This window comes from Monodon monoceros, unplaced genomic scaffold, assembly GCF_005190385.1.
Source record: "Monodon monoceros isolate NGI ecotype Baffin Bay Population unplaced genomic scaffold, NGI_Narwhal_1 Super_Scaffold_4, whole genome shotgun sequence".
Classification (NCBI taxonomy): Eukaryota; Metazoa; Chordata; class Mammalia; order Artiodactyla; family Monodontidae; genus Monodon; species Monodon monoceros.
In genome coordinates, this window is record NW_021703781.1 from 77,945,069 (window position 1) to 77,961,081 (window position 16,013).

The following is a 16,013-nucleotide window of genomic DNA, read 5'->3' on the forward strand; positions in this document are numbered from 1 at the left end:
ACACACACACACACACACACACACACACACACACACACACACACACACAACTTCCCAATACACCGTATAACTTTCTGTGGCTTTGGGCAGGGAACCAAACCTGGGTTCTGGGTAATAAACTCTGAGAGCGGCTTTGGGGCATGGGGTGGGGGGTCTCCCGAGGGCCAACCACGTCTTTTCCCCGAAAATTAAGACGCTTATGAGAGTGAAAGCTTCTGCCGTTGGTAGTTACACAGGCATAAAAGCTAAGCCCACCGGGATGCAGCCACCCTGCTTCCCAGCGGGGTCCATGAGCCCTAGGGCCATCTGTAGGGATGTATCTGGCTGTCTGGGGCCTGGCCTGGCCTGGTCCTGGGACAGGTGACCGTGGGTGCCGCTCTGCTGCCCCTGCTGCCACGGTGCTGTGTCCAGAGCCGGCAGTAAGAATCAGGGTCTTTCACTCTGGGGTGTCCAGCCTTCACTGATGGGTCCCTCCCTGCACCCATACCCATGGCTGCCCACACCTGGATGGCAGAGGGGGACCCCAAGCAAGCATTCTCAGAGCGTGATGCTGGGGAGGCGTAGGGGCCGCCCCAACTGCTCACACCTCCGTGCATCCCCGCAGCAGCTCCCCGACGGCTGCAAAGCCCCTCGGCTCGTCTGCCAGCTGCACTTCACCAGCTGGCCCGACTTCGGAGTGCCTTTCACCCCCATCGGGATGCTCAAGTTCCTGAAAAAAGTGAGGACACTCAACCCCACGCACGCCGGGCCCATAGTGGTCCACTGTAGGTACGTGCGGAGCAGGGGCCACGGGGCGGGCCCTCCAGGGAGGACTCAGGCCCTCATGGGAAAATCACCAGGGGACGGAGAGCCAGGTGGGCAGAGGGTCAGCAGGGGCAATGTGAAGTCACCTCCCGGATACCGGGTGCAGCTCAGAGAATCCCTCAGGGCAAGAGCTGGAGGGATATTCCCCATCCGGGGCGGCAGAGCCCTTTCCTCAGTGCCACCGGGGGAGAAAGCCTAATGTCGGAACCACACAGAGCCGGGAGGCCCAGGTTGATGGTGGGGATGGAACTCTGCCATTCACCCCCCAGGGACCCTCAGGTCACCTCCAGGAATGGAGATGGAAACCGCACTTCTATAGGGGGTCCACCTGACCTCTCTCAGCAGAGGTCTCCGCGTCTGTAACGGGGAGGACAGCCTCGGAGGGGCTGGGACTCACCTCTGGGAGTGGGCTTCACGTGCTGCTGAGCACCGTTTCCGTGTAAGTTGCTGCGGCTGTGGTTACAGCCACAGCAGCTAAGGTGATGGAAGAGCAGGTTATGAAGTGATTGCTTCTCCCAGAGCACGTTCCCCTCTGCCTCTGCATACTGGGACGTCCTCTGGTTGTTCTCACGCCGAGCTCTTATTTGCTCTGAGCTCCCCAAGCCATAGCGTCAGGGCTCAAATCCACCCCCTCTGTAGCTCATGACTAAATGCAGTTTGGCTTCGAACACGAAAATCACGGTCGTGAGAAGGCCTTGGACTCCTGGGGGGCGTGTGTTGTTTTTTAAGACAAAGGCACAAAGATGAGAACGTTCCCCAGCCATGCTTCTCACTCTTTGGTGGATGCACGGTCAGAACCCGAAGGTGCTGGCCAGATCCTTTCTCTGCCCCTGCCCAGGGGCTTCTGCTGTGCCCCTCATTGCCTAGGCTGGGAGGTTTGGGGGTCGCTGGGGCGGGGGGGAGCGCCTGGCGTCCTGGCCGGGGATGGAACCCTGGATCTGCGCAACTACACATCAGGTGAGGTGACACCTGTAAGAGTCCCGTTACCTGGCCCTGCACGCTCCTCCCAGCAGCTGCACTGGAGGGGGTGGGACATGGTCGAGCCCCGCTTGGCCCCCTCGAGGCGGCAGCCCCTGTTCTCAGACGCCCTGGAAGCCAGGGTCTGCATGCCATTTCTGCTGAACACCCGTGTGGCAGGTTCGGAGCACCTGTGTCACTAGGTGCAGGTGCCTTTTGCCCCTGGCAGGGCTGTGATGCTCAGAACGACCCTGTCTTTAACAGCTGGAAACCCAGTGTCCAGTCAGCGTGACACCCAGTGAGCAGGCCCCTTCCTCCTCAAGCCTGGACAGCCGGGCCACAGGCCTGGGTTCCTGCACGGGGATTTCTGAGAAACCCCGCAGAGATGCGGGGCCGCATAGCCGAGTCAGTGGGGTCGACGCCGGCAGCTTGTCATCGGGCGGAGAGTTTGAAGGGCCCTCTGCGGGAGAAGCGGCTGGCAGGGAGCTACGTGCTCAGTTCCCGTCAGCTGCAGGAGGCCACCGGCCGTACTCTGGAGGGCAGGGGATGAAGAAGCAGCCTCTGTGTGGCATCAGGGGCGGCTGCGGGCAGCTGTTCAGTGCTGTTCTCTTCTGGTGCCTCTGGATCCACCGTGCGTGTGAAAACTCAGTATGCGGCCCTGCCCTGCTCCCCTCTCCCTCACCACAGGTGCCCCGGGCAGGTGCATTTGCCCTTCATCTTGGTTTCCGTCCTTGGTTCCCCTGTGGCTGTGAATCTCAGCCTTTGCCATTGAACACAGAAGTAGTCTCTCGGGGTAATGCTTTATTTCCGTGCCGCCAGTGCAGGTCCTGGCCCTCCCTGCTGCTCTGTGCTCTGCCCTGCCCCCGCGTTTTTGTGTGTGTGGAAGGGAAGCCCTTCTCTCGGGGTCTGCTTCCCCGCAGAGCTGAGTTCCCCTGCAGGCAGTTGGGTGGTCTGGGCGCTGCCTGCAGGGGGTCACGTGGTGACAGCAGTTCCCACCAGGAGTTCAGGCCAGCCAGAGCCCCCCCTGGAACAGGGAAGAGGCTCCCGTGGGCTGGCAGCCTCCGGTCTCGGGGGGAGCGGACCAGACCTCCTCATTCCTCCACATTCATCTTCTCACGGGGTCTCCTGGGGCTCCAGAATGTGCATCGCCTGGGGGTGGGAGGTTTCTCGATTTCCTTCTTTCTCCCACACTCACCCTCAACGTCTCCCCCTTAATCCCTTAAAAAGAACCCACTGCCTGCCTGCGGTCCCTGTACAAACAGCAGGGAGGGTCTCTAGCTAGGGCTGTGAGCTCTGCACCAGCATCCAGGGCCCAGGAGGGAAAGAGCGCCGGGCCGGGGCCTTTGCTCTTGGAACCGTCGCTTTCCCCGCTCCCAGGTGCTCCGCTACGCTCTGGCCCGCGCACCTGGGCATTTCCTGGTCCTTACACTGACCTGTTGGGGCGCCTTTAACTGGCTCTGCACCTGATGCTTTTCTCTTACTCTGCGTCTGTAAAGAACCAGGGCTCCCGAAGGGGCCTCTCCTGTCTCGCCTGCTGCCCCTCCCCTCAGTGTGATGAGCGGGGAGTCCTTCCAAGGGCGAGGGGCTTCACTGTCTGTCCTAGCACCATTCTGGAGACTAATGGTCTGGAAAGAGCGGTACCACCCTCCCCGCAAAAAGAGGAGCAGGGTAGGGGACTTCATTCATTAAGTTGTGAGCCTTTTCGTTTAAAAGATCACTTTGACTGCAGGGGCCAGAGGGGGAAAGCCCCGTTCAGCCAACTAACCCGACAGACACCTGGGCCACCACGTGCAGTTCTGGTCGACGCCACACACATGAGTCTGGGCCATTAGGGGTTTATTCGTCCAGCGGATGTTGGCTGAGTCCATTTGTGTGCCCCCTGAGCCCTGGGTGTTGGGAAGACACATATGGACGGCCTGCACTGGCTGGTGGGCGTCTAGATGAGACAGGTGGGGTGGCGGTGGGGAAGATGTCCAGAGACTGCTGCGGGGACAGCGCTGGGAGGGAAGGAAACCCGAACCCAGGAATGGAATCGGGCAGCTTCCAGAGGCGGGAGACCTCTCCGTGGAGCCCCTAAGGACCAGCTGGCCCCAGCCAGCCCGGAGGTGAGGGCTAGGATCCCAGACAGAGCCCCCATTTGCATGACCTTGGCTCCAGGGCCAGCAGACCTGGCCTGGGGTTCTCCACTCTTATGAAGAGCCTGGAAAAACCATATCGAGCATGACAATAAAAAATCCAGTTACACAAGTGATAAGGAGAAGATGGCATTTGGTAACAGAGGAAAAATTACCTGTACAACTCACCCGAGGCTTAGGACACAATTTCCAGGTAGAGGGAGAGATTTGAGGTCTTTTCACTAAGACTGTGGTGCCCTCTGGTGGCCTCGCGTGGATTTGCTCTTTATTAACCGAGGAAAGTTTGCGTTCAGGGATGAAGTGGATGTCTCTGTGGAGGGCGGGGTGTCCTCTGGTCCAGGCCGCAGGCGTGTTCCGAGGCCCCGTCATTCATTTCGGGGAAATGTGACTCACGACTTGGCGTCTTTCTTTCTCCCCAAGCGCGGGCGTGGGCCGGACGGGCACCTTCATAGTGATCGATGCCATGATGGACATGATACACGCCGAGCAGAAGGTGGACGTCTTTGATTTCGTGTCCAGAATCCGCAATCAGCGGCCTCAGATGGTTCAGACGGACGTGAGTAATACCCTCCTCGGGCCCAGCTGCCCGTCCTGGTGTGAGCTTCGCACAACAAACCCAGACGCCCCAGGATGTGTGCCCTCTCCCCAAGATGGAGCACGCAGAGTGGTGCCCGGCAGGGAGAACGTCCTCAGTGACGCCCGCTGTCACACTGTCAAGGCCATAGATGCTCGTTATAAATGGCCATTAATCTGACTCTGCCCCCAAACCCCCTTCCCTTTACACAAAGAGAAGAGAAGGGCCCCCTTGGAGCCCACCTGCGTCTCCCCGCAGATGCAGTACACGTTCATCTACCAAGCCTTACTGGAGTACTACCTCTACGGGGACACCGAGCTGGACGTGTCCTCCCTAGAGAAGCACCTTCAGACGTTGCACGGCGCCACCACCCACTTCGACCAGGCCGGGCTGGAGGAGGAGTTCCGGGTAGGTGCCGACTTAAGGGCCACCGTTTACACGAAGCTGCTTTCAGTTGCCTCCCCCCCCCGATTGACCCCAGAAAACGCAGGGGAGCCGTCCTGCCCGTGACTTCCGAGGGAAGAGTACTGGGGACTTTCAGAGCTTAGCAACCACCTGTGCAGGGGGCGTGTCGTGCATACACTTTTATTTCCCAAGACTCAGGAAGCGTCTGGAGAAGCAGACAGGTATTTCCATCGAGCAGGTGCCCTTGACGGTAGAGCTGTTAGAAGGCTGAGGGATCTCTCGGGAATGTCCGGGTTTTAACTGCATGGCTGTGTCCTCTTGGCTGCAGAAGCTGACAAATGTCCGGATCATGAAGGAGAACATGAGGACAGGCAACCTACCGGCCAACATGAAGAAGGCCAGGGTCATCCAGATCATCCCGTGTAAGGCAGCCCGGGCCGCGGAGGGGAAACCCTTGAGGCAGGCGTGATCGGGCTGGTACCCTCTGGCTTCAGTTGCTAAGAAGTCATTGCCCACCCACCCCTGTAAACCAGGGGTCAAGGGCAGGACGCCCTCTGGGAGCTCTGTCAAGTGTGGGGAAGGCACGAGTGACCCAGACAGCCCTGTGGGTGTCAGGCGGGCAGCTTGTGACTTGGACTTGGAGGCAGGAGAGGGAGGACTTCCTGGAAGCGGCGAGATTCTGGCCTGACTCTGCCTCCTGCTTCTGCATGTCATCCAGTTCTACCCCAAGCCTGGGCAGAGGCATGGAGGCCCCCGTACACAGAGCAGGGGTCCTGGCCCAGGATGTGTAGCAGGACCAAACTCAGCTGAGACCTTCCAGGAAGGGGCCTGGGGACGGGCGAACCATGGGCAGGGTGGCATCGGGCACTGGGCTGCCCGGGGTCTGGGGGCCTGCAGGAGCATCAGAGGAACCCTGGGGGGAAGGGGAGGGCACCCGCCTTGAGGGGAAGAGGACGCCTCATCCAGACGTCCCCTCCACCTCCCCGCCTGGGCTCAAGCTCGGGCAGGAGCGGGTCTCACGTGGACCTGCCCAGGCAGGCAGTGTGTGGGCTGAGAAAGTCCTCTTCAGCCTCAGACCCTATAGGGTCTTTGCGGCTGTGATGTCCCGGGCCGGCTACCCCGGGTTGCCTGCCTGGCCACACTCCTTTTACTCTTTAAATTTACTTTAATGCTTACGTTTTGGTAGGAATTACCTCAATTATGACAAATGAGAACGATAAGTGGATTACTTTAGAACTTCCCTGGTAAAACACAACTTCCTGGGCCACTTGAATTAACCTATTTTAGAAAGTAAACCTTCCTTTGAGTTGACTTTTTTTTAGTGATTTTATCCATAAGTTTTATGTCTCGGAAGCTCCTAGCAGCATGTTCAAGTTTGCAAGGCAGGATGGGGTTGGTTCTGACCCAGGGGACACACTGCTTTGCAGATGACTTCAACCGCGTCATCCTTTCCATGAAAAGGGGCCAGGAGTACACGGATTACATCAACGCGTCCTTTATAGACGTAAGTGCAGCGGCCCGGCCCTGCTTGCGTGCCTGGAGAGGACGCATGCTCTCTTCATCTGTAATCACAGAGACTCTTGATCAACTTGCTTTCACAATCAGAAAGGATGGACACGCCCACAGAAATCCAAACCATTTCATTAGCAGACACTTGCTTAAAGAAAATGAATAAGGAACTTTGGAAATAGAGGATGTAGGTGCGCTGCTAAATAATTTGCTATTTTTCCATTCTGCTTTTTTTATTTTTAATTAATTTATTTAGTTTTGGCTGTGTTGGGTCTTCATTGCTGCACATGGGCTTTCTCTAGTTGCGGTGAGCGGGGGCTACTCTTCATTGCGGTGCGCGGGCTTCTCATTGCGGTGGCTTCCCTTGTTGCGGAGCACGGGCTCTAGGTGCGTGGGCTTCAGTAGTTGTGGCTCGCGGCCTTGGTATTTGTGGCTCGCGGGCTCTAGAGCGCAGGCTCAGTGGTTGTGGCGCACGGGCTTAGTTGCTCCGCGGCATGTGTGACCTTCCCGGCCCAGGGCTCGAACCCGTGTCCCCTGCATCGGCAGGCGGACTCTCAACCACTGCGCCACCAGGGAAGCCCTCCATTCTGCTTTTAATACATAGTGACTTCCCTTTTCCCTCTCTGTTGCACACCACCCTCTATCAGTGCTTGCACACGCTTTCTCTCGCACGTGCTGTGCGTGGACGGCGCGACTGTGTTCAGGCCCAGTCTTAGGCTGCTTAGGGCACAGCAGAGTTGGCTGGTGAACGGGCAGGAGAGGGCGTAGCAGCCAAGTCTGTGCAAAAGGATTTTTGTTTGCAGGTGAGAACGCTGTGCCCCCGAGGGGAGGACCTGGGACTTGAACCCACTCCCTCTAACTCCAGGCCCAGGCTCGCTGCCCCACTGCGATGCTAACTTAGCTGTGACACATGCAGACATGTTAGAATCAAAGCCAGCCCAAGCAAGGGCTTCATTATACCCATTCAGAGGTGACCTGGGGCGGAAGGGGGCGCTGTCTAGCTTGGGCATCTTGACCTGTTTTCTGAGCGTGTGCCAGCTGGAGCTTGGCTCAGGCCCTGGAAGCCTGGAGAATACTGTCCCTCATCCGGCCCTGGGCTGTCCTACACTCACATGTCCCACGGTGGAAATGGGTTGGAAGGAAGTCGGACTTTAACCTCTCTCCCATTTGAAGGGCTACCGGCAGAAGGACTACTTCATCGCCACCCAGGGGCCCCTGGCGCACACAGTGGAGGACTTCTGGAGGATGGTCTGGGAGTGGAAGTGCCATACGATCGTGATGCTGACCGAGGTCCAGGAGAGAGAGCAGGTCAGGGCGCCGCCCAGCCCACCTCTGGGGCCGTTAACACATACCAGGTGCAGCCCACCTGATGTGACTACCTGTCCCTTGTGAATGTCTCACCCGCTGTCATCTGTGAGGCCAGGCCACAACTACTGAGGAGGGGGAGAGGCTGGAAATGAAAAAGGTTTTATTTCATCACCACGCCCACCATGAGTTAATCGTAACTACGCACTGGCTTTATTCTTAGCCTGCATTTTATTTAACCTGCCTTGAAATTCTGCCATCTTGCGTTTGCCACAAATACAAATTTGGTCACAACCTGTTGAAGAAAAAGACATTTATTCACTTTTTTTTGGAACAGAAAGACATAGGTATTGATATATGTACCTAATTAATATAGTTCTGGTAAAACTGAATGAGTTAAACATTTCTTTTTTCCCAAAGATCCATGCATGGCCTTCTTGTTTTGTGTGTGTGTTTTTTTTTTTTTTTTCGGTATGCGGGCCTCTCACTGTTGCGGCCTCTCCCATTGCGGAGCACAGGCTCCGGACGCGCAGGCTCAGCGGCCATGGCTCACGGGCCCAGCCGCTCCGCGGCATGTGGGATCCTCCCGGACCGGGGCACGAACCCGCGTCCCCCGCATCGACAGGCGGACTCTCAACCACTGCGCCACCAGGGTAGCCCCAGCCTTCTTGTTTTTATTTAATAACTTAATAAACAGTCACAAACCCACCATCCAGCTGAAAAACCAAACTTTTGCCAATAATGTACATTTATCCAGATTCTCCCGAGAGGTAACCACTGTCCTGAATTTGTGTGTTTTGATTTCTTTGCTTTTTAAAACCAGTTTTGTTGGGGTATAATTCACATGCCATACAATCCATCTTTCTAAAGGGTACAGTTCTGTGGTTTCTAGGGCATTCAGAGTTGCGCAGCATCACTAATTCCAGATCATTTTCATCACCCCAAAAAGAGACCCCATACCCACAAAAAAATCACTTACCCACTTCCCCCCCGCAGTCCCTGCAACGACAAATCTACTTTCTGACTCCATGGATTTGCCTCTTCTGGACATTTCATATACGTGGAATCGTACATGTCTTTTGTGGTTGAGCTCTTTCACTTAGCGTAAATGTCGTCAGGGTTCATCCGTGAATCAGTTCCTCGCTCTTTTTTACTTTTTATTGTATAAATAGACCACACTTCGTTTATTCATTCATTAGTTGATGGATATTTGCGGTGTTTTCACTCGGGCTATTATGAATAATGTTTTGAACACTCATGGGCAGGTTTTTACATGAATGTTAACTTTTAATTTCTCTTAGGTAGATACCTAGGGGTGGAATTGCTGGACCATATCATGACTGTATTGCAAACTCATATCACTTAACATTTGGAGGAACTGCCAGACTGCTTTCCGAGCAGCTGCCCCGTTTTGCATTCCCACCAACAGTGCACAAGGGTTCCATTTTCTCGCCATCCTCATCAACACTTACCATTATCTTTTCAATTAAAGCCACCCTCGGAGATGTGTTCTTAGCTTTTTAAAAAATCTTTTTATATCACGTGTGTGTATTCCTAAAGAAACAACCGTTTAGTTTTGTCTGCTTTTGAACTTTATTCAAAAGTTGAGTTGGGGGCTTCCCTGGTGGCGCAGTGGTTGAGAGTCCGCCTGTCGATGCAGGGGACACGGGTTCGTGCCCCGGTCCGGGAGGATCCCACATGCCGCGGAGTGGCTGGGCCCGTGAGCCATGGCCGCTGAGCCTGCGCGTCCGGAGCCTGTGCTCCGCAGCGGGAGAGGCCACAGCAGTGAGAGGCCCGCGTACCGCAAAAAAAAAAAAAAAAAAAAAGTTGAGTTGGTTTTTCCACTCAAAATTACGCATTTGATATTCTCCTATGTTGCTGCCTATAACTATGGCTCATTCATCATTATTTCCTTATACTCCACAACACAAACTGTACATCCTGCATCCATTGACTTTGCCCCTTCTCCTGTCATGGGCGTTTGGGTTGATCCCATTCTGTTGTTTTACAAACAGCGCTGCGGGTACTTTCTTGTACGTGTCTCACGATGCACAAGGAATAGTAGGTTCCAAAGAGACAAAACGCTGCATTGGAGAGCGTGTGTGAAAGTTTGAATTTGCGAGACATTTCCTAATGGCTTTCCAAAGTGGTTGTGGTTTCCAAAGTGGTCAGTGGGTGAATATCATTCATCGACATCCCTAGGGTTGTCTGATGTCCTCATTTTTGTTAATTAAATAGGTATAAACATCATCTCTTTGTGTCCTTGATTTGCACCTCTCTGATCCCTGTGAGATCAGGAATCGCTATGCATATGTATAGAGGACATGTTTCGTCTTGTGCAGAGTGCCTGTTCATGCCTTTCACTCATTTTTTTAGTGGGTTGTTTGCCCTTTTCTTATTGATTTATAGGATTTCTTTACGTATTCTTGGTACTGATCCCTTGTTGGTTTTACGTATTGCAAATATTTCATCCCAGTTGATGGTCTGTCTTTTCATTCTCTTGATATTTTTGGATGATGCCGAGTTAATTTTATTATAATCTGATGTTGCAATCTGCTGTATCATGGTTGGTTTGCTCTTTGGGGCTCTTGTTTGTTAAATCTGTACCCCAAAATGAAAAGGTATTTTCTTCTTCTAAGGCTTTCACAGTCTTGTTTTTGATGTTAAGTCTGACCCTGTCTTGGTTTGTTTTTATTAAGGTTCAAGGCTACCATATATGGTAGGGCAAGTTCTACGCTGCCCAACTCCAGGAGGGGCTGGGGCATTCATATCAGCCCAGGTAGGGTGTGAGTCAGGGATCCAGTTCCCTTTTCCCATATGGAGAACTGATTTCCCAGCTCCATTTACTGACTAGTCTCTCCTCTGTGTCATGTCACTTCTGTTCTGTATCAAAGTTGCAAATACACGCATGTCTGTTTCTGGACTCTGCTCTGTTCCCTCGGTCAACAGGCACTGGTAGCATTCATATTCGTGTTCATATGTTATTTTCTTGGTCAGACGAAATACGTTAAATGCTTTGAGAGCAATTCTGCACCAGATCGTCAAAACTGCTAGCAGCAAATTCTTTTTATGTTATCCCCCAAGGATAAATGCTGCCAGTATTGGCCAACAGAGGGCTCAGTGACTCATGGAGAAATAACGATCGAAATAAAGAGCGATACCCTTTCTGAAGCCATCAGTATACGAGACTTCCTGGTCACTTTCAATCAGGTATTGTTGCCCAAGCCCTTTAATCTCTTGTGGACATCACTCGGGGTCTGCTTGTCATTGTGCCAGAGTGTCCCGCTCCTTCAGGCTTTTCCGGAGCCCCAAGTTAGATTAGTATCGATGGCCAGTGAGGACAGTACGAAGCTGTGTTATCAAGTGGCCGATCTCCCATAAGATTTGACCTCGTGGTCCCCTGCCTCCTTGCTGGAGCACGGGGATGGTGGGGCAAAGTGGCCAATTCCGAGAGGCGTCCCACCGCCACCCGCTCCCCAGGAGCAAAGACCGTGGCCGAGAGTAGGAAGAATGAGTGGATGAATCCACAGAGACCTCTCTGGGGCTCTCTGCCATCCCCCCTCCCCACTGGGTCTTGGGCACTGCTCCCTGGCAAGAATGGGGACGCTGTGTGTCAACTGTGGGTAAGATGACCCACCTATGGGATTTGATTCTGAGCTCAAGGCGGTCAGAACAGTGAAACCCAGCTTTGCCCAAAGACTTGTTCTCCTCCACGCGGGTCGCAGAACGACCCAGGGCCGCTTGACTCAGAAACTCCTCATCTCCAGCCTTGAAGGGACGTGTAGGGTCCTGGCCTCTTAAAAAAAGGGATGATTCCTGTTAGCTCAAGCAAAACTGCCAAGGATCCCGTAGAGGGGTCTGGTGGGCCCTGGGGACTCGGGGGCGCATCCTCTGAGTGTCCTATCCCCACCCAGAAGGAGGCACTGCTGGCCTTCTGCTTTAGGGTGGCCACGGCCTACAAACACCCTGACCGGGAGGCCAGCCACATGGGAACTCTGCTGGCCGCCAGACACCGTGGCCCGAGTCCCCGGGAGGGCAGGGGAGCCTGCGGTGGGGCAGCACTGAGGCGCCCTTCCCGCCCGGCAGCCCCTGGCCCGCCAGGAGGAGCAGACCCGGGTCGTGCGACAGTTCCACTTCCACGGCTGGCCGGAGATCGGGATCCCCGCCGAGGGCAAAGGCATGATCGACCTCATTGCGGCCGTGCAGAAGCAGCAGCAGCAGACGGGCGATCACCCCATCACCGTGCACTGCAGGTGAGCGGCCCCTGGGGGCCCGGGCAGCCCTGCTGGTGGGGCGGACACAGACCCCATGCCCAGTTCACTGCTCCCAGCAGCATCATTTACCTGGACGGTATCCTTGCCCTTCCCTCACGCACGTCACATAACGCAAATGCATAGGTGTCATCTTACCATAACACACAGAAGCGTTTGGGCAGAAGGAGTCAGGAAATGCCTCAAACACACACTTCTTTGTGCTTTTTAAGTTGTCAAAAAAAAGAAAAAATTGCCAAGCACCGCTCCGACAAACCCTGAACTTGAGTCGTCTTCGTTTTGAAAGGCCGTCTGACTCTGGCTGGTGCGCCCACCCAGCACAGCAGGAAGCTCTTCCTGAGCTTCTTATGGATGTCCAGGCCGGGGTCCATAACGGAGGGCCCACCGCTCCACGCCCTCCCTCTCAGCCCGGCTCCCGAGTTAGGCCCAAGGGCAGAGGGACACACTGGGGGGACCCCTGGACACAGCTGGGTGCCCCCAGCAAAGACTTTGAAAGACAGCATTACGAGGGTAGAGGGTGAATCCGGCTGAACCTAGACACCTGCCAGCTCATCTTTTTGCTGGGCCAGGCCCCACTGCTGGCAGGGACCTTGACCACCCTTGCAAAGCTCTTCCTCGCATTTGGGGAGTTTAATCTTGGGGGTGCTGATTTGCCTCCAAAGCTGCACTTCTGTTCCTTTGTCTACACGTGTGGCTCCCATTTTTTTGCGACTGCCATTGGCACCGACCCATTTCGCCTTGTAGCTAATAACACCCAGCGTGGAGGGTTTGGGCCTCTTTCCTTGTCTGGGACCCGCCTGGCGCACTTCCGGCCTGGCCAGCAGGGAGAGCACACGCCTCGGTTTCCAGTCCCTGGTGCCTTTGTAGATGTCGTTTTGAGTTTCTTTTTGTTCCACCTCTGCAAACCCAGACTGAGCTTAACACGTGTTGGACACCAGGGATGCAAAGGTGAAGGAGACCCACAAGGTCATCCCACCTGTGGGAAGGCAGACGCAGGGAGAGCAGCCGTAGAGTCAGCCCACAGGTGGGATTCCAGGGCCCAGAGGGCAGCCGTGCATCCCCAGAGGGCTCCCTGGAAGAGGCCAGCCAAGCCCGCCTCCATTAGGTCTGGTCTACACAAGGAAGAAGGGAAATGGTTCCACCAGCTTAAAAACTTGTAACCGGTCCTGATTTAACTCATGTTGTAATTAGGCAAGTGTTTTAGGAATTTTATGTTTGCTGACTCGTAGTCCAAAGCTAAGCTACCTATAAATAATCATTAAAAATCCAAGCTCCGGTCATTCCAGTACTGACGTGTAGGGCTTGGCGGAGGCTGTGGGATTCTCATGCCCGTGGGTGAGTTTGAGTATCTCATCCAGCACGTTTTCTCCGCAGTGCTGGAGCTGGGCGCACAGGGACTTTCATAGCACTCAGCAACATTCTGGAACGGGTCAAAGCTGAGGGACTTTTAGACGTATTCCAAGCTGTGAAGAGCTTACGACTTCAGAGGCCACATATGGTGCAAACCCTGGTAAGAAACCGTTTCCAGAGGGATCGAGAATGGTCTCATGTTGAATTTGATGTATGCTTCATTGAAGGAGTTCAAGTCCACGGGGAAGGAGGTAAAGTTTCCAAGAAAAAGAGCTAAAGGTTCCAGTCAGCTCACAGTAAAGCTCTACAGACCCCCTTCTTCCCTTGCGTCTGGCTGGGGTCTGTCCCCCGGGCAGGACACGTGAGGAGGGGCACACCCGTGACTTCAGATGATAAGACCCTTGGACGGAGGCAAGGATGATAGCAACCGTTACGTCAGAGTGAACTGTTCCTCCAGATTCCAATGTGCATTTAAATATGTACCAAGTTCAAAAATAGCACTGACGTTTACAGTCCTGATTCTTGTAATCTATCTTCCACTGTTCGTGTGGACTCTTTTCCTTGGCTGGATCTCACTCAGCCTCCAGACACTGCCGAGGGGGCTTCTTAAGGAGTCCATGCAATGCACAGTTCCTTCTCACATTCTCTTTCATTTCGTGGTGAAAACACACACTTTCTGGTTTTCAGAAGAGATGCCTCTTCACCAAATTTGGTGATTGTTCTGCAACAGCAAGGGCAGTTTTAAAGGCTGTTATAACCTGTCGTTTTCCCCAAGGCTCCTTATTTTAGCACTTGCCCTCCCGGCCCGGCCCACTCATTCTCTGTGCTAACTGGATCCCGACTCAGGCACTTTCCTTTCCTTTCCCGTCCGGGGGCTGGGTGATCGGGTGGGAATCTTGGTAGCTGGAAGGGAGGATCCCTACCGTCCATTCTTGGCTCCCCTGACAACTTTCCTGCAACCTCAGGACAGCAGTTTTCTGCCTCATCTTTTCTTCCCCTGGAAAGCCCAGCTCCTTCCCATGATGGCTGGACTGAGACTCCAGAACGGCCAGACAGGCTTATGTTTGGCCTCTTCCAACCCAAAAGCCTGTAGATTTTTGTTCAATGGGAATTTAGAGAAGAGGCTGAACCCAAGGTGTTGGGAAAGAAGAGGGAGGGGCATGAGGAACCACCCTTGGTCCCCCTGCTTCCCCAAGCTCTCATGTTCACTGGGCCAGCAAATGAGCAGGGTCTGCAAGGAACCAGACCCTTTCAGGGTAGCTGTTGTTACTTGAACCTGCCTGCTGACCATTGTGCACGCGTGGTTTTCCGAGGCACACAGTAGGCTCACTAAGAAAGCCCTGCCGTGGCCATTTTCCCCAGCTCTTTTATTTCCTCTTTTGAGTGCCCGTTATGGGCCGTGTCACACAACCCGCTTTCTGGTCCCCTGTTAACCCACCATCTGGCTCTAGTCTCACCACCTCAAAGAGCCACTGGGAGGTCTGGAGTCAGATGACGTCCAAGTGTTCCAATAAGTTAACAGCCTTATACATATGCAACACATTTTTCTTTTAAATTCTAGTAAAATGGATATAAAGCAATGCCCTTTTATAGTGTAAATTTAGGCTTAAAAATCATCTCTATTTCTGTCTTATTTAACTTCTATAGATTATTTTCATTACACTCTGAAGTTTGATGTTAAGTATGCTCATTTTTTTTCAGTTCAAAAGTGGTTGTTTTTAAGTTTAAATATGAAAACGAAAGATCTCTCACTCAGACTGTCCAAAATACTCTAAGCTAAACTTGAAACTGAACATTGACATTTTCTATGTAGAAAAACAGCTTTATTTGGAAATGTTCATGTGCCGAGAAACTAAACTGTAAAACAGAAGCTGATATGCAGTAGGATATACAGTATTTCAATAACTGGTCAGACTTTTTTATGTCTTCTCTTTAAAGTTTCTCCTAATTAAATTAGGCAAATTTTTTTTCATATTATTTTAATGTGTTCTTGTTTTTCTTTTTCAGGAACAGTATGAATTCTGCTACAAAGTGGTACAAGATTTTATTGATATATTTTCTGATTATGCTAATTTCAAATGAAAAATCCTGCCTTAAAATATTTTTTAATTTAATGGTCAGTATATTTTGTAAAAATCATGTTAATTTATTTCATAGTTGACATTAATATCCTCCTAATTTCTTTGTATATATTTTGTTATGCTTAAAGGCCACCTGCTGTAAAGTTATTAAATCTTAAATACCCCTTTTAAAAACTGGAATAATGTATTAAGGTCAAATAATATTCCATAAAATATATATTTCTGCTAATATCAGTAAAAATATTTTAATTTTTCATTAGATTCATATCATTTCATTTCACACAGTCAGCACCTCTAAATGTTAAAAATCTTAATATGACAAGTGTGTTTATTTATGCAAGATACTAACCACAACTTCCTTAGAAAACAGTCGAGGACTCAGAAATCGGTGGAAAATGCATTTTCCTGACACTGATTTTACAGCCCTGAGCAGTGGCAGGTGTTTTTTGTTTTTTTGGGTTTTTTTTGCGGTACGCGGGCCTCTCACTGCCGCGGCCCCTCCCGCCGCGGAGCACAGGCTCCGGCCGCTCCGCGTCATGTGGGATCTTCCCGGACCAAGGCACGAACCCGTGTCCCCTGCATCGGCAGGCGGACTCTCAACCACTGCACCACCAGGGAAGCC

General features: G+C 52.9%; 1 protein-coding gene across 5 annotated transcripts in view; it reads left to right on the forward strand.

The window, feature by feature from the left end:
- Positions 1–15,645, forward strand: part of PTPRE (protein tyrosine phosphatase receptor type E) — a 95,131-nt gene extending 79,486 nt beyond the window's left edge. For 2 of the 5 annotated variants that reach the window (XM_029245513.1, XM_029245516.1), the window contains 9 exons: positions 605–768; positions 4,317–4,452; positions 4,729–4,878; positions 5,204–5,297; positions 6,303–6,379; positions 7,558–7,692; positions 10,774–10,899; positions 11,776–11,942; positions 13,335–15,291. In XM_029245513.1, coding sequence (XP_029101346.1) covers positions 605–768; positions 4,317–4,452; positions 4,729–4,878; positions 5,204–5,297; positions 6,303–6,379; positions 7,558–7,692; positions 10,774–10,899; positions 11,776–11,942; positions 13,335–13,587 — 1,302 coding nt within the window. In that variant the 3' untranslated portion in view covers positions 13,588–15,291. Of the gene's footprint in view, positions 1–604; positions 769–4,316; positions 4,453–4,728; positions 4,879–5,203; positions 5,298–6,302; positions 6,380–7,557; positions 7,693–10,773; positions 10,900–11,775; positions 11,943–13,334; positions 15,292–15,317 lie in introns of those variants that run through there. The other 3 variants (XM_029245515.1, XM_029245517.1, XM_029245514.1) reach the window with 3 other exon arrangements.
- Positions 15,646–16,013: the final 368 nt, after the last annotated feature.